Raw genomic sequence first — 18,804 nt, 5'->3', positions numbered from 1 at the left:
TATTACAATTATGGTTATTTCTGTGGGTCAGAAATTAAGCCCATTTTATATTAGAGGTTTCATATAAATTTCAAATTTAATTTCAGTAATTCTTAACTAATTTCTGAGTATCCTTCAGTGATATGATATACCATAAGAGTAACAACTACCTGTATTTCAAAATCATATGTGGTATTACAGAGTATCTAGTTATTGTGCTAATACTTTTGTTTTAGCTTTCATATTTACCTAGTAAACTCTTGAAAATTTTTATTGAATTTTTCCGTCATTTTGAAAAATGTTTTCAAGAACATGTAGTAATTGATATATTCCATTTTTGTAGGTCCAAAGAGGTCAAAAATGTTAACATCAAATTTAAGTATAAGTAATGAAGACACAAATTATATGTCACCAACACAAAAATTCCAGTTTGCCTTCCCTTCTAGTAAATATGAGGATGATGATCTAAATTTAGGAGGGGCAAGTAACAATGACTTACACGTTGCTGGCAAGCTGAAATATGGTTCTTCTCAGAAGTATACAACTTGCTTTGGCACTGAGATAGCACTTGAGAAAAATGTTCCAGATGATACAAAATTAGTTAATTTTGCACAAGATAAAGGAGAGAGCACCTCAGCCTTCCGGAAAAGGTAATTAATTAAATGAAGTAAATAACACTCAGTGATAAAGTTGAATAGTTGTGTGTATGTCCAGGAGTATGGTGGAGTCTGAATGAGAGAAACGTCAACAACGCACAGCGTCTGCCGCGTACTAGACGCTGGTTGCCCTGGGACTCTGGTCACAGCTTCTCCCCTTCAGAGGACTAAACAGTTCATGGGGGAAAGGCAGATAGTAAACAACTAAGTATAAGTGATTGAATACTTTTTGTTCTACAATTATTTTGATGAAATATATAGTTAAAACAGAGGTTCTCAAACTCTTTTCTCAGGACCCTCTTACTCTTAAACATTATTGAGGATTCCCATGGAGCTTTTTCTTATTTGGGTTATGTCTATTAATATTTAATCATATTTGAAATTAAAATTATGTAAAAAAGTGTTATGGAAATTGTTTTGATCTTATGAACTCTCTGAGTCTTGACCATCCTTTGAGAAGTGCTATTAACATAGGGTCCTGACCTGCTCTGCACACTCAGGGAAGACATTCCTGAAGGAATGATATTTAAGCTTAACTTGAAGGAGGAATAGAATCAAGCTGAATGTAAATACAGAAGGAGAGTGTTCCAGGCAGAAGGAATAGTATGCACAAAAGTCCTAAGGTGGCACAGAGCTTGGCTTATTCTAAGAAACTTTTCTTTAAAGTAAGAGAGAATGCTAAGAGAGAAGGTATGGAGGGGCCAAGTCATTCAGAGTCTTGTAGGCCATGAAACGTTTTGTACTTTTTCTTAAGGCAGTGCTTATTAAACTGTGGCTTACTGCATCAGAATCACCTGAAGTTCTTGTTAAAAATTTAGATTCCTGGTTCCTACCTTAGACCTGTTGAATCACAGTCTAGATAAGAGTAGGGATGGGACCCAGGAATCTTCCTTTTTAACAAATTTTCTAGGTGATTGTTACATTGTTCTAAGGTCCTTGGTTTTAAGCAGAGGAGTAAAATTAGATTTTCTTTTTAATTTAAAGTCCATTTGACCTCAGTGTGATAAATTAGAATGGAGCTAGAATGCATTGTGAAGAGTCACTTAGGTTTTTGTTGTTGTTGTTAGTCTAGGTGAGACAGAATGGTAACCTGACCTAGGACTGTGATTCAGGAATGAGAAAGTTCAAAGTTACTTAGGAGATAGACTTTCACAGGCCTTAAATGATTTTTTGGATACGAGACCTGATTCCTAGTTTTCTGGCTTGAGCCAGAGTGGTGAAGGGTGATAGTGTTCTTTCATGATACAGAAAACTGTAAAAGGAGAACAGGTTTTGGGGAAGGTGATGAGAACAGATTTGGATATGTCGATTTTAGGTACCTAAAAATTATCCAAATAGGCCATCAGATATATGGGCTTAAGATTCAGAAGCGATGTAGTTGATAGCTTTTGTTTTTTCTCTGGCATAAGAAAAGTGGGACTATTGAGCAAGTATGAGAAGAGTGGAAGAAATTATGGAGAATGGGAAAGCAGTCTAATTAGAATAATGGTAGGACTGTCGGACACTACAAAGGGCCCAGCTGAGGTTGATGTCTGTTAATTTTTAAATAAATCTTATTAAGGTATAATTCCCATATCATGAAATTCACTATTTTGAAGTGTACAATTCATGGTTTTTAGTGTAGTCGCAGAGTTGTGTAACCATCACTACTATCCAACTTTAAAATGTTTTTACTGCCCCAAAAGAAACTCTTTACTCATTAACAGTCACTCCCCTTCCATCCTTTCCCCATCTAGCCCCTGGCAACCACTCATCTATTTTCTGCTTCTATGGATTTACCTATTCTAGACATTTCATATAAGTGGAGTCATACAATATCTGGCCTTCTGTGTCTGGCTTCTTTCACTTAGCACAATGTTTTCAAGATTCATCTGTGTTATGTCATGCATCAGTATTTTATTCCTTCTTATGCCCAAGTATTTCACTGAACAGGTACATCACACTTTGTTTATCCATCTTTCAGCTAATAGACATCTGAGTGGTTTCTACTTTTTGGCTATTATGAATAATGTTGCTATGAATATTCGTGTAAAAGTTTTTGTGTGTATATATACATATGACCCTTCAACAATACAGGGGTTAGGGGTGGCGACCCTCTGTGAAGTCAAAATTGGAGTATAACTTTATAGTTGGCCCTCCCTATCTTCTGCACCAGTGGATTCAACCAACCTCAGATCATATAGTACTATAGTAGTATTTATTGAAAAAAAATCCGGGTATAAGTGGACCCGTGCAGTTTAAACCTATGTTGTTCAAAGGTCAAATACATTTTAATTCTTTTGAATTTATACTTAGAAGTGGAATTGCTGGATCATATGGTAACTCAGTGTTTATCTTTTATGAGAAACTGCCAAATAGTTTTACAAAGTGACTACACCACTGTACAATCCCATTAGCAATGTATGAAGGTTCTGATTTCTCCATATCGTTGTCCGCATTAGTTGTCTGTCCTTTTTATTATAGCCATGCTAGTGGGTGTGAAGTGTATCTCATTGTGGTTTTGATTTGCATATCCCTGCTGACTAAAGATGGTGGGCATCTTTTCATGTGATTATTGGCTATTTGTATATCTTCTTTGAAGGAATGTCTGTTCAGATTCTTTGCTTGTTTTTTAATTGGATCATTTGTCTTTTTACTGTTGAGTTGTAAGGGTTCTTTATTCTGGATAAAAATCCCTTATCAGTTATATGATTTGCAAACATTTTCTCCCATGTCTGTGTGTTGTTTTTCACTTTTTTGGTGGTGTCCTTAGCAGCTCAGAAGTTTTTAATTTTGATGAAGTCCAGTTTTTCTTATGTTGGTTGGATTTTTGGTGTCCTATCTAAGAAATCATTGCCTAATCCAAGGTCATGAAGATTTGCTCCTACATTTTCTTCTAAGAGTTTTATAGTTTTAGTTCTTAATTTTAGGTCTGTGATCCGTTTTAATTTTTTGATATGGTGCAAGATAGGAGTCCAACTTCATTTTTTTGCACATTGATATCCAGCTGTTTCAGCACCATTTGTTGAAAAAACTATTCTTTCCCCATTGAATGTCATGGCATCCTCACTGACAATCAATTGACCATAAATGGAAGGTCTGGGGGACTTTTTGACACCAGCCAACTCTCTGATTCTTTGACACTGATGAGTGTCCAACAATTCAGTTCAATTTTCATGCTAATTCCTGGAATTAGCATCAGACCCCACTGGTTAAGGTTTCAGTCCCAGAAGACTGCCCTACTTAAGATGCCAGCCACAAATAGGGTGCCAGGCTACCCACATTTCTGCCTTACAGACTATTTGGGAGTTCCCACGACCACAAATTAGGTTTAATAATTTGCTAGAATGACTCATAGAATTTAAAAAACACTTTACTTATATTTACCAGTTCATTATAAAAGATACAGCTTAGGAATAGTCAAATGTAAGAGATGCATAAGGCAAGGTATGGAGAGGGAGACTGCACAGAGCCTCCAAATCCTGAGTGTGTCACCCTTTCAGCACCTTGATGTGTTTATCAACCCAGAAGCTCTCTGAACCCCCTATCATAGGAATTTTCCATTCATGGAGGTTTCATTACATAGGCATCATTGATTAAATCACTGGCCATTGGTGATTGAGTTCCGTCTCCAGCACCTTTCCTCTCCTTGGATGTTGGGAGTGGAAATAGAAGTCCCAGCCCTCTAATCAAGTTTTGATCTTTCTGGTGATCAGTCCCCATCCTGAAACTATCTAGCGGCAGGGCCCCTCATTAACATAAACTCAAGTAGATTGAAAGGGACTTGTTATGAATGACAAAAGATGCTTCTGTTACTTTCATCATACAGGGAATCCAAAGCTTTTAGGAGCTCTGTACCAGGAATTGGAAATAAAAATCAAATGTGTATTTTCTGTCATACCACACAAAGGTTTAGTTTGGTATTCTTAATTCTATTCTGTTGATCAATGTGTCTGTCCTTATGCCTGGCATAAGGATGTATCCTACACTGGCATACCCTGCATTGTCTTGATTGCTGTAGCTTTGTTGTAAGTTTTCAAATCAGGAAGTATGAGTCCTCCAACTTTGTTCCTTTTCTCAAAAAAATTTTTTTCTATTCTGAGTTCCTTGCATTTTCATATGAATTTTAGGATAAGCTGGTCAGTTTCTGCAAAGAAGCCAGCTGGGATTTTGCTAGGGACTGTGTTGAATCTGTAGACAATGTGATAAGTATTGCTATCTTAATATCATTAAATCTTCCAATCTATGAACATGGGCTACCTTTCCATTCATTTAGGTTTTGTCTAATTTCTTGCAAAGATGTTCTGTGGTTTTCAGTGGACAAGTCTTATACTTATTTTGTTAAATTTACTCATGAGTACTTTATTCTTTTTGATGCTGTATTAAGTGGAATTTAAAAAATTTGTTTTTCAGAATGTCCATTGCAACTGTATAGAAATACAACTGATTTTTGTATATTGATCTTGTATCTTCAGTCTTGCTGATGATGACTGAATTTTAATATTACTCATCTACCTAACAATTGTGCTTTTTCCAGCAGTGTTCCACCACCTGGCTGCAATTACAAAAAAATAGTATATAGTTATATTGACCTAGGATTGCAGTTTTGCAAGGTAACTATGATAAAATGCTAAAGGGGAAGGGGAGCAACTGTCACAAATGCAAACTATTTTTTTTTTTGCAGATTATTTAAAATATCTGACAACATACATGAGAGTGTTTATTCTAGTGACAGTACAAACTTGGACTCTCATATTGGCTCTGTGAAAATTGTCCAAATGGAGATGAACAAAGGGAAATCATGGAAATGTAGTAATAGTAAGTAGAAACCTCAGTATTCAGACATTAATATGTTTACAGCAAATGAGATAATTTTTCTGCTTCTGAAATCAAAGAAGGCGCCTTCTTTATCAGTTGCATCCCAGCCTTATGAAGTTCAAGGTAATTCCTTACTTTTTCAGTTGGCTTTATAAAAGTACAATTAGTCTATATTTCTTAGCATAGATAAGAATACAAAAATATAGTAAATCTGAATAGGCTATCTATGTGCAATTTCTTTATTACATTGCATTATTTTTTAACTGTGATCTAATGTTTTTAATTGTGATCTCAAAAAAATTTATGCAAATTTTCTTGAAGTAGTTTTTATAGAAAAGGTTGGAAATATCCATAAGCATGTGGTTTTTTTTTTTTTTTTAGGGGTAACAGAAAATGATTTAGATTCCTTGAAGGCTGTCACAGAAATCCGTATCCTTTAAATTATTTTACTATAGCAGCATTATATTTGAAGTCATAATTTTAAAACATTTTGTTCATTGTGTTTCTGTTTGTTTATTTTCATTGATAAAGAAAAAGAGGTAAAAGTGAATCTTTTGGGTCACGTAAGGGACCCAGAATGCGTGATAGTCAGTGCTACTCAAAGTATGGTCTGCAGACTGGTGCCAGTTTGTGAACCGTTTATTACCAGTCTGTGACAAGATAAATACAGAAATGAAATTTGTATGATTGGCTGAACTCAGAGCATATCTACTTACAAATTAATACAGATAATTTCTTATACTTTGGGTAAGGACAGCATATTGGTATAAACATGGGTAGGGGAAGTGACTGAGAATGGGACAGTCTGGATTGGGATGTTTTTACAAATCTAGAATTTTTTTAAAGAACGCTAATTTGTAGTTTATACTTACAATTTGATTTACGTGTTTGGGTATTTCCAATGTAAATATTTTGAGTACATATGTGTGTTCTGGAGGTAACATCCTCTTTGTGTATTTGATACTTTGTGTATATCTGTAACAGTGTACTTTTTCTATTTTATTATAATTCATCAACTGTTTGTGTGTCTATTTCCCTATGACCTATGAACTCCTTGAAGGCAAGGATCAAGCCTTATGTATCTTCTTATCTCCAAATACTTTGAAAGACAGATAAAGTAGGGAAGTTGTTCTGGCAAAAGAGTAGCCATAAGCAAGGGTGAGATAAGAAAGTATGGAATATGTTTGAAAAGAAAAGCATTCCACTTTGGGTGAGAAAAATTACGATTAAATAAGTAGTAGGAGATACTGTTGGATAGATATTTTAGGATTAGATCATTTAACACCATGAGTATCAAGGTCAGAAGTTTTTGTTTTTATTTTTAATACATTTGTTAAGCCATGAAGAGAAACTATGTAATATTTTTGAACAGGTCAACTTGTATTACCAAAACTATGCTTTAGGATTTGGAATTAGTGACTCAAAGCTGGGGAAGGTTCTAGAATCCGCAAGAGATATAGGCTAGTTGGCAAAACAGAAAGTGAATTCCAAATATTGGGCAGCTGAGCTGGAGAAACCTAGGGATGAGTGATTCTAATCCTGGATACTCTGGGGACTGAGAAATTCTGAAGTTAAGTTAGAAAATGTTCGCTTGACCACTTGTGAAAAATTGCTTCAAAGCAGATAACTGGACTGAGTTAGAATGGGAGGAGAGGACAATAAAAGGGTTATGCCTGGTGATATAATCACGCCAGACACAGCCAGCGCTAGTGCTCCTGTTCGTCCTGGTGCCTCAGCCCTGCTGCCCGTCCTTCTCTCTGGTGACCTAAATAGTGCAGGAATGTAGGACATAGGTTAGCAGTAAACACTTGAAGTTAATTTCATTATCTGTATGGTGGGAAATTCTCATCCCATATCTGAACTTGCCATAATATGACACTGATTTTTGAAGAGTTTTAAAGATTTTCATGCTATTTTAGCACAGCTGAAGTGGTTCTGTTACTTAGGTCTCTTTGTTAGTTAGGACTGCTGTCTACTCTTGTGTCCATTGATTTATTGTCCAAAAAGTTCATTCACTGTCAGAGTCACCAAGCTTGCTACACTTTATTGCTTCCAAATGTATATTTAAAGCGGAGGACTGAATGCTATTCATGATAGGTTGAGAGTTTCGGGATTACTTGGACTTATTTTCTGATTATTTTATAATATTTAACTGTATTTGAATCCTCAGGACAATAGAATTTCAGTCAGATTGATCCTGCCACAGTACTGTTGTCATTTTCGGTTCTGCAGACATTTCCCTTGTTATAACATATAATTGCACTGAGACTGCTGAGAATTTGTTGGACGAAAGGAAAAATCTGATATTAAGTGTTGAAAGTGATGATAAATGATATACTTAGTAGTTTTCTCATGAGCTAGAAAACTGATTTTATATCTGCTCTGAATCATAGATTCATTTTTGTGAGTGTAAATTGATGTGGAACTACCTAATGAGAGAAAAACCAGCATGCTGACCCACTTGTGGGCTTGTTACAAATAAATATTTTAAAGAAAGAGATACATTTGAAAGGAAAAAATGAGATTCGTTCAAAAGCTGATGGATTGACAAACTAAAAATTACATTTTTGTTTTGGCACAAATATTCTGAAACAATGCACAACAGAAAGTAAAAGGAAGATTTGTAAATTATGTGCTTGATTTAATAAATGCAAACCAGGCATTTGGGATTTGTCAGTTAAGAAAACAGACAATGAATCCTTGCCCTTGAGCAGTTAACATTCTTGGGATGGGGATGGGGATGGGGAAGAGGATAGATCAGAGCCATTGTAACAGTGTATAAATAAGTCTTACAGTATTTTAGAAGGTGATGAGTAATATGAAAAAGAAAAAAGGGAGGCAGTGTAAAGGAGGTTAAATTGGGAATGCTGGAATGGGAGCTCAGGGCTAGAATTAGAGTGATTAGGGTAGGTCTTCTTTAGAAGGTGAGATGTAAGCAATTGAAGAGAGCCAAGAAAATATGGAGAGAACAGTCTAGGCAGAGGGAAGGCTTTACAGGAAGAACGTGGCTGATGTTTTTGAGGAACAAAAAAGAGTCCAGTAAAGCCACAGGAGATGAGTCAGAAGCAAGAGTAGTAGGACAGGAGGTCAGAAACAGAAGTGAAGCCAGAGGCAAGATCACATAGGGCCTGGTGGCCATATGCTTTGAGAGAAGAGGGGAATTTGAGCAGAGAAGTAATATGCTCTGATTTAACTTTTAAAAGGATCACTTACCACAATTCATCAGTTTTTGTATATCTTTATAAAAATACAATTGCTTAAATAACTGTATTTGCATTCTTAGGTAAATTATCTGTCTTACATCTCCTAAGATTGTAACAGTCTCAGTTGTAGGAACTCATTTTCTTCTTTATTTATAACTTACTGCTGGTTTCTAAATCTAGTAATGTATTTTGCGTAGTGTTTAATAAACGCAGTTGAGATATGGCTCAGACTGGGGAAGAATACCATGTAAGTACAGATATCTCCCTTGCTGGCAATAGACTCTTACTTTGAAGAGGGGACAATTTATTCTTTATATCAATATTTTTGAGCTTTCTTCGAGGAAGAACTATTTAATGTTTAAGTTCTTGTTGAGCCAATATTGCTGATAATCACAGTTAAATCCACCACTTGGCACAACCAAATCATCAAAAACAAAGGGATTCAGGGCTAGGTGACCAGAAACATACATCAGCTAATAGAGCACAATCAGCAGGTAAAAAATGAAATTTGGGGTTTTAAAGAAGAGATAAAAAATCAAATGACCTAGTCAAGATGAATAAGAAAAAAAAAAAAAAACAACTCTGGAAAAGATAAAACTACATACTTAGTTCAGATATATATCTCCCCATCAGATCTAATTGTCAAAGTGTAACCCTTATATATAACCCTGTTTCTCCATAAGGACTTTACAAGTTCTTTTCAGAATGTGGAATGTGACTGGGGATAATTTGTTAATTCCTCCCCCCACCCCAGCTTTATTGAGATCTAATTGACAAATAAAATTACAATATGTTTAAAGTGTTCAATGTGATAATTTAATAAATATATACACTACAAAAGTTTCCCACCCTCTAGTTAGTTAACATATCCATCACCTCACATATTTACCTCCTTTTTTTTTCTGGGTGAGAACACTTGCATTCAACTCTCTTAGCAAATTTCAGTTATACAAATCAGTATTTGAAACTCTACTCAACCATTTTGTACATTAGATCCTTTGATCTTACTCATCTTATGGCTAAAGTTTGTACTTTTTCACTAGCCTCTCTGTATTTCCCCCATACCCCTAGCCCCTGGCAGCCACTATTCATTCTACTGTTTCTAAGAGTTTAACTTTTTTTTTTTTTTTTAAAGATTCCACTTATAAGTGAAACCATGCAGGATTTGTCTTTCTCTTTGTGGCTTAATTCACTTTGTGTAATGCCCTCTAGCCTCATCCATGTTGTCACAAAAGGCAGAATTTCCTTCTCTTTAAGGCTGAATAATATTCTGTTCTTATACACTTTTTTTTTAATCCATTCATTTCTTAATGGACATTTAGGTTGTTTCTGTACTCTGGCTATTGTGAATAATGCTGCAGTGAACATGAGAGTGCAGATATTTCTTTGAGATACTGATTTTGTTTCCTTTAGGTATAACCCAGGGATTGTTGGATCATATGGTACTTCTATTTTTAAATTTTTGAGGAATGACTGCATCAGTTTACATCCCTACCAGTAGTGTACAAAGTTACAGTTTTCATCTGCATCCTCACCAGCGTTTCTCTTATCTTTTTAATTGTAGCCATTCTAACAAGTGTGAGGTGCTATCTCATTGTGGTTTCTATTTGCATTTCCCTAATGATTAGTGATGTTGAGTGCCTTTTCATGTACTGTTGGCCATTTGTATATCTCCTTTGAGAAAATATCTGTTCAGATCCTCTGCCTATTTTAAAATTGGGTTATTTGTTTTTGATTTTTGTAAGTTCCTTATTTATTTTGGATATTAACCCCTCATTGGATACATGGTTTGCTAGTATTTCTCCCATAGGTTGCCTTTTCACTTTGATGGTTTCTTCTGCAGTGCAGAAGCTTTCTAGTTTGATGCAGTCTCATTTATTTATTTTCACATTTGTTGCCTTTGCTTTTGGTTTCAAATCCAAAAAAATCATTGCCATGACCAGTGTCAAGAAGCATTTACCCCATGTTTTCCTCTCAGAGTTTTATCATTCAAGTCATATTAAGTCCTTAAACCATTCTGAGTTGATTTTTGTGTATGGTATAATATAGGGGTCCAGTTTCATTCCTTTGCAGGTAGATATCCAGTTTTCCAATCACCATTTATTGAAGAGATTATTCTTTGCCATTTCTTGGCTCCTTTGTTGAAAATTAATTGACTACATATGCATGAGTTTATTTCTGGGCTGGATGGTTTTTCTCCCATTGATATATATGTCTGTTTTTAATGCCAATACCATACTGTTTTGATTATCATAGCTTTGTAAATAGTTTGAAGCCAGGAAGTGCGATACCTCCAGCTTTGTTCTTCTTTCTTAGGATTGCTTTGGCTATTTGTGTGTGTGTGGTTTCATATGATTTTTAGGGTTGTTTTTTCTATTTCTGTGAAAAATGCAGTTGGAATTTGAATAGGGATGGTGTTGAATCTGTAGATCACTTAGGGTAGTGTGGACATGCAGCGATATTCTCTGAACCCATGAACTTGGAATGTCTTTCTGTTTGTTTGTGTCTTCAGTTTTTTTCATCAGTGTCTTACAGTTTTCGGTTTACAGATCTTTTACCTCCTTGGTTAAATTTATTCATGAGTATTCTTTTTGATGCTACTGTTAATGGGATTGTTTTCATCATTTCTCTTTCTGATATTTTGTTGTTGGTATATAGAAACACAACTTATTTTTGTATGTTGATTTTGTATCCTGCAACTTTACTGAATTCATTTATTAGTTTTAACAAATTTTTTGTGGACTCTAGGGTTTTCTATATATAATTTCATGTCATCTGCAAATAGAAACAGTTATACTTTTCCTTTCCAATTTGGATTCCTTTATTTTATTTATTTTTCATCTGATTGCCATGGCTAGGATATCTAATACCATGTGGAACAGAAGGGGCAAGAATGGGCATCCTTGTCTTGTTTCTGATCTTAAGGGGAAAACTTTCAGTTTTTCACCATTAAGTATGAATGTTAGTTGTAAGCTTGTCATATATAGTCTTTATTATGTTAAAGTATGTTTCTTCTAAATCCAGTTTCTTGAGAGTTTTTAATCCTGAAAAGATGCTGTATTTTGTCAAATGCTTTTTCTGCATCTATTGAGGTGATCATATGATATTTATCCTTCATTTTGTTAAAGTGGTGTATCATGTTGATTGACTTGTGGATGTTGAACTATCCTTATATCCCAGGAGTAAATTTCATAATTTTTGCATCTGTGTTTATTAGGGATATTGTCCTGTAATTTTCTTTTCTTGTGGTGTCCTTATCTGGCTTTGGTATCAGTGGAATGCTGGCTTTGTAAAATGAGTTTGGAGGTATTCCCTCCTCTTTTATTTTTTGGAAGAGTTTGAGAAGAATTGGTATTAATTCTTCTTTAAATATTTGGTAGAGTTCACCAGTAAAGTCATCTGATCCTGGACTTTGTTGGGAAATTTTTGATTTACTGATTCAGTCTCCTTACTAGTGATTGATTTGTTCAGATTTTCTGTTTCTTCATGATTCAGCCTTGGTAGTTTCTTATTTCTAGGAATTTTCCATTTCTTCTAGATTATCTACTTTTTTGACATATAATTGTTCATAGTAGTCTCTTACAATCCTTTGTATCTCTATGTTATTAGTTGTGTTTTCTCCTCTTTCATTTCTGATTTTATATGAATCATCTCTATGTTTTTCTTCGTTATTTAAGCTAAAGGTTGGTCAATTTTGTTTATCTTTTCAGAAAAACAGCTCTTAGTTTCATTGATCTTTTCTATTGTTTTTCTGGTCTCTCTTTTATTTATTTCTGCTCTGATCTTTGTTGTTTCCTTTCTTCTGCTAACTTTGGACTTATTTTGTTCCTCCTTTTCCAGTCCTTTGAGTATAAAGTTTGGTTGTTTGTGATATTTCTTTTTTTCTTCATGTAGGCATTTATCACTATAAAGTTCCCTTTTAGAACTGCTTTTATTGTATCCCATAAGTTTTGGTATGTTGTGTTTCCATTTTCACTTGTCTCACGATATGTTCTTGATTTCCCTTTTGGTTTTTTCTTTGATCCTAGTGGTTGCTCAGGAGCATGTTGTTTAATCTCCATATATTTATGAACTTTCCAGTTTTACTCTTTTCATTGATCTTTAGTTTCGTACTCTTGTGGTTAGAAAAGGTGCTTGATATGATTTCAGTTTTCTTTTAACACTTCTTTAAAAACTTTATTAAGACTTGTTTTGTGGCCTAACACATGATCTATCCTGGAGAATGTTCCATGTGCACTTAAGAGGAATGTGTATTCTGTTGCTGCTGGAAGAAATGCTCTGTATATGTCTGTTAGATCATAGTTTAAGTTCAGTGTTTCCTTATTGATTTTATTTCTGGATGTTCTATTCATTGTTGAAAGTGGGGTCTTGAAGCTCCCTACTATGATTTATTGCTCTCTATTTGTCTTTTCAGATCTGTTAACATTTGTTTTATATATTTAGGTGCTCCAATGTTGGGTACATAAATATTTACAGTTGCTATATCCTACTGATTAATTGACCCCTTTATCATTATATAATGACTTCTTTGTTTCTAGATACAGTTTTTAACTTTGTCTATTTTGTCTGATATAAGTAGAGCTACTTCTGCTTTCTTCTGATTTCCGTTTGTGTAGAATATCTTTTCCCATCCCTTTACTTTCAACCTATCCTTGGAGCTGAAATGAGTCTCTTGCAGGCAGCAAATAATTTAATTCTGTCTTTTTTTATAAATCCATTCAGCTACTTTATGTCTTTTGATTAGAAAATTTAGTCCATTTACACTTAAAGTATTTATTGATAGGTATGGACTTAGCATTGTCATTTTATTGTTTTCTGACTTTTTGTAGCTCTGCTGCTCCTTTCTTCTCTTGCTACTTTTCTTTGTGATTTGATGATTTTCTGTAGTGGTATGTTCTTATCCTTTCTCTTTATCTCTATGTATCAACTGTAAAGTTTTGCTTTATAGTTACCATGAGGCTTGCATGAAAAATCTTACACTTTTAACAGTCTCTTTTAAGCAGATAACAACTTAATTGTGAATGCATTCAAAAGCTGTACAATTTTACACTCACTTTCTTCACATTTTGTGTTTTTGATGCCACAATTTATATCTTTTTATTTTGTGCATCCATTAATAAATTATTATAGATGTACTACTTTTGTCTTTTAACCTTTATACTAAAGTTGTAAGTGATTAACTACCACCATTACAATATTAGAGTATTCTGAATTTAAATATATGATTCTGTATCAGTGAGTTTTGTACTTCGATGTTTTCCTCTTACTAATTAGCATCCTTTCATATCAGCTTGAAGTATTTCCTTTAGCATTTCTTGTAAAGCTGGTCTAGTGGTGATGAAATCCTTTGGTTTTTGTTTGTCTAAAAAACTCTTTTTCTCTCCTTCAATTCTGAAGGATAACTTCTCTGGGTAAAATATTCTTGATTGGCAGTTTTTTCTTTCAGTACCCAGAATATATTATTCCACAATCTGGTCTGCAAGGTTTTTGCTGAAATATGCACTCATAGTCTTATGGGGATTCCCTTGTATGTAACAAGTTGCTTTTCTCTTGCTGCTTTTAAGATTCTCTCTTTGTCTTTAACTTTTAACAATTTAATTACTGTGTGTTTCAGTGTGGCTGTCTTGAGATCACCTTCTTTGGTAATTTTTGGGCTTTCTGGATTTGGATGTCTGTTTCTTTCCCCAGTCTAGGGTAGTTTTCAGCCATTATTTCTTTAAATAAGCCCTACCCCGCTTTTCTCTTTTCCATCTGGGACCCTTATAATGTGTATATTGGTCCACTCGATGGTGTCCCGGAAGTCCCTTAAGCTAATTACACTCTTTCTCACTCTTTTGTTTTGCTCCTGTGATTGCATTAATTCCATTGCCTTATCTCTCAGTTCACTGATCCTTTCTTCCAGTTGATCTGTCTGCTGTTGAACCCTTCTATTGAAATTTTCAGGTCAGTTATTGTATTCATCAGCTCTATGATTTCTGTTTAGTACTTTTTAATATTTTGTATGACTGTAGAAATTCTCACTTTGTTCATGCGTTGCTTTCCTGACATTGGTGAGCATCTTTATGTGTTATTTTGAACTCTCTATCAGGTAAATCACTTGTCTCTGTTTCATTAAGTTCAGTTTCTGGAGATTTATCTTGTTCGTTTGTTTGGAGCATATTCCTGTTTCTTCATTTTCCTTGACTCTCTGTGTTGGTTTCTGCACATTAGATATAACATCTACCTCCCCAGCTTGAGATACTGATCTTGTGTAAGAAATGAACCTTGTCAGTCAACCTGGCCCAGGCTCCTGGTTGCCTGTCAAACCTTTGTGATTATCTTTGCTCTTAGTGGCTTTCAGAAGTTAAGGGTATGCCAAAATATATCAGTGTCAAAGGGGAGGATTGCAATCAGCACCTAGATGTAGGCTGATTAGAAACCGGAACCTCAGGCAGCAGCTGAGAAAGTATGGAGTTAAATCCCTTTCAGGGAGAAACTGAAGATGGACATTTTGTCCTGCTTCCTCTGCACTGAGCCTGGATGTATACCTGCGAGGTTGTTCCTGTGAGATGGGATGTTCCTGTGACCATTTAAAAGCTGCTTCTTTACTTTGCTTGTAAACGTAAGCCCTGGTGGCTTACAGAGCTGAATGCTTTTCCCTTGGGTGGGAGCCTTAAATGGGGCACTAGATGTGTGGTCCAAAGCCTTTGCTCCTCAGGGAGAAGCTAGGAGTTAGCAGTTTCCTCCCAATTGTATGGTGATGCACCAGGGATGGGATTTATGGGAAGAACTGTCTCAGCCTTTCCTACCTATTTTGATGCAGATATTTTCTCATACTCCTGGTGTAAAGGAATCATTCAGCTAGTTTGGGAATTTCTCTCCACATGTAGCTATATATCCAGTGGATCCATGGTAGGATCGAAGTTTAGGAGCCTCCTTTGTTTCCATCTTGGTCCCTTCCTCTATACCTGTTAATTCCTTTCTTTTGATGCCAAAATAGGAAGCATTAAAACCTCATCATTAAATACTGTCAAAGTCAATATTAATTTAATTTTTAAATTAAAAGTAACCAATTTTTAAAATTCTGAAATATTTGACTCCTTAATGTTATTCTAAGCGGCGAAATTTAGACACATTTTCAAAGAATTTCCATATTTCAACTATATACAGTCCAAAGCCTTTGATGATGTAAGTATTTTGTTTAATTATTTACTTATCTGCCTTTTCTTACTAGATTGTGTGCTCTCTAAGAGCAGGGACTAGATCACATTCATTTTTATGTCTCTAGTATCACACTCAGTTGACCAGTACAATATAGGAGCTCAAAAAGTGTTTGTTAAATGAATGCATGTAATTTTCTTAGGTAGGTTGTTTATATTTATTAGACTTATAAAAATTTCTCTGGAAGCTACTGAAATTATTTTCTTCTAGGTCTAGCCTATTACTTTGACGAACAAGAGGATAAATTATTAATAGCATTATTTTTTGAGGATGGTAGATCTAAGGCAAACTTACAATTTTTGTAAGTTTAGAGGTGAAGATGTATGAACTGTTATTCCATAGAGTCTTCCTAAGGCATGTTTTCTAACAAACTGAAAATGTGAATGAAAAATTCTATATATTGCATGATTAAATTTTATGTTTTAGCTTCTTTATACAGATAGGAATTTTGTGATTTGTGCTCCAACTGGTTCTGGAAAAACTGTACTGTTTGAACTTGCTATAACAAGATTGCTAATGGAAGTACCATTGCCATGGTCGAATATTAAAATTGTTTACAGTAAGTATTTATATGAGTCATAATTAATTTTAATAATGAGAAACTACAAAGTCAAAAGTAAAAAATAAATTCAAATTCAAGATATAGGAATTATTATTTGGTTTGCCATATTTTTTAAATAAAGATATATCGCGCTTGACCTTATCTGTTACATTAAATTCAAAATGTATTTTCCCAAATTTATAAATAAAAATAGTATTGGAATTGAGAATTTGGCCTTCCCATGTTTATTTTTGAAAGAAGCAGAAAGATTAGCAAATAGAATCAAATATTTTTAATTCTAGAAATTTCCGTAAGAACCTCTGCTCTTCTTTTTTAGGTATATATTTAATTTTTTTTGTTTATCTAAGTAATTTTATGCACATGGTTAAAAACAGAAATCAATGATCACAAGGGCAATAATTTCCTGCACTACCTTTCTTCACTGTTAGTTTCAGTTCCCTGAGGAATCACTTCTTTTTCTATTTTTATTTCTGTTTGGTGATTACCTTTACAGTTCTAAATAATTTGTTTATATTGTTAACTTTTAATTTATAAACATTAGGCAGCATCTAAATGTGTATTTTTATCCTAGTTTATTAACTGTTTGTAAAAATAATTTTAAATTGCACTGACATTCAAGATAAATATCTTATATTATTGTAGTGGCACCAATAAAAGCCCTGTGTAGTCAGCGTTTTGATGACTGGAAAGAAAAATTTGGACCAATAGGACTGAATTGTAAAGAACTCACTGGAGATACAGTAGTGGATGACCTCTTTGAGATTCAGCATGCCCACATTATTATGACAACTCCAGTAGGTGTTATTTATACTTGATTATTTTCTTGGTTTTATTAGAAAATACCTCTTTCTCTTCACCAAGAAAAAAAGTTGCAAGAAAATGTTAAGTAGAAGAATATATTTGCAGTGTGAAACAAACAAAAAGTACTAGTATCAGGGTATATAAGGAATACTTACAAATCAATAAGTAAGAGACAACCAAATGGTGTAAATAGGCAAAAGATATGAAGAGGTAATTCGTTATTGTGGATACTTGTAATCATACTTACTTCATGTATTTTTACCCAAATACTTTGTGTTGTAGAGGGAGGAACTTGATAGGGCTTAAAAAAGATAATTAGACTATAATTTTGAATATTTTTGGTTAAAGCTAAAAATAATGGGGGTTCAGTTTTTTAAACACAAGACTAGCAAAATCCTTTGAAATTTTTAAAATCTTTAAGTCTTTCTTGGGATGACTTTTAAGACATCAACTAAAATATTGCCTATCATTTGTAACATGTTAAAAATTTTATCGACATCTTAATAATATAATTAAACCACTTTTTTTTTCCCTAGGAAAAATGGGATAGCATGACTAGAAAATGGAGAGACAACTCTTTGGTCCAACTGGTTCGATTGTTTCTCATTGATGAGGTAGTGAACACATTGTTTACTTTCAGAGATAGACATTAAGACATGATTTGAGTAGACAGAAAGAAGACATTTTAAACCACACTCTGTGTTTGCTTTATCCCTTCAAGTGGAAAGTGCTTATTTTGTTAGTAAGAATGTTAATATTACTGCACATTTTAATTGACTAGATAGATTTTTATTTTTATAGCTAATGGTTCTTCCTTAATTTTTTCTCAGGTACATGTTATAAAAGATGAAAATCGTGGACCAACTCTTGAAGTTGTAGTCAGCAGGATGAAAACTGTGCAGTTTTTATCTCATAGTGTAGAAAATACCAGCAGTATTATTCCAATGAGATTTGTAGCTGTATCTGCAACAATTCCAAATACTGAGGATGTAAGTCAGAATTTTAGTCTAGCAGATTTTTTATGACTTAGTGAAATATTTAATCATTTTAATCTCAGAGAAAAGTAATTTTTTTTCTGTAAATCACCTAACTAGTGTAATAGGAAAGTATGTTGTGGAAAGTTATGGTTAGATCTCATAGATATGGCAGTATTAAGGCTATAAAATTTAGTTGATCAGGTTTAGTATAATATTTTTGCTACAAGTCTGTTGTTTGATAGTATCTAAAGGTCTTGGTTTCATGGGTTTTAGACACTTCATAATAACTTGGGTAATAATATGTTCTGGTTGTTGTAACCAGCTGACTCTAGTTGTCTAGCAAAGTATGCTGGAGAATGACAATAATTAGATGATTGCCATCACCTCCCCCAAGTCTGTGTGCCTGGAATTGTGGTAAGCACTAATGATCGGTGCAAAACATACAGACCCTGATCTTGCGGAGGACTCATGGTTAATAGGGTGCATGGACATGTCAAGAAGTAATTGTACAGTATTATACTTTCTATAACAGATATATGTTCTAATTTTTTTCTTCAATCTTTTGGCATACTTGAAAAATAGTACAATCTCACCATTCTTTCTAACTCCTGTTTACTTCTCAGCCTACT

The 18,804-nt window shown here is 34.2% G+C and overlaps 1 protein-coding gene across 1 annotated transcript in view; it reads left to right on the top strand.

The window, feature by feature from the left end:
* Nucleotides 1–18,804, top strand: part of HFM1 (helicase for meiosis 1) — an 80,911-nt gene that overhangs the window by 8,720 nt on the left and 53,387 nt on the right. Inside the window, exons 4-11 of the mRNA XM_031457570.2 lie at nt 323–629; nt 5,299–5,432; nt 5,814–5,861; nt 15,732–15,802; nt 16,262–16,394; nt 17,040–17,191; nt 17,735–17,812; nt 18,029–18,187. Coding sequence (XP_031313430.1) covers nt 323–629; nt 5,299–5,432; nt 5,814–5,861; nt 15,732–15,802; nt 16,262–16,394; nt 17,040–17,191; nt 17,735–17,812; nt 18,029–18,187 — 1,082 coding nt within the window. The remainder of the gene's footprint in view (nt 1–322; nt 630–5,298; nt 5,433–5,813; nt 5,862–15,731; nt 15,803–16,261; nt 16,395–17,039; nt 17,192–17,734; nt 17,813–18,028; nt 18,188–18,804) is intronic.

This window comes from Camelus dromedarius, chromosome 9 (genome assembly GCF_036321535.1).
Source record: "Camelus dromedarius isolate mCamDro1 chromosome 9, mCamDro1.pat, whole genome shotgun sequence".
In the NCBI taxonomy this organism is placed as follows: Eukaryota; Metazoa; Chordata; class Mammalia; order Artiodactyla; family Camelidae; genus Camelus; species Camelus dromedarius.
Note: the sequence above shows the minus strand (reverse complement) of the source record. Positions and strands in the feature narration are given on the sequence as shown.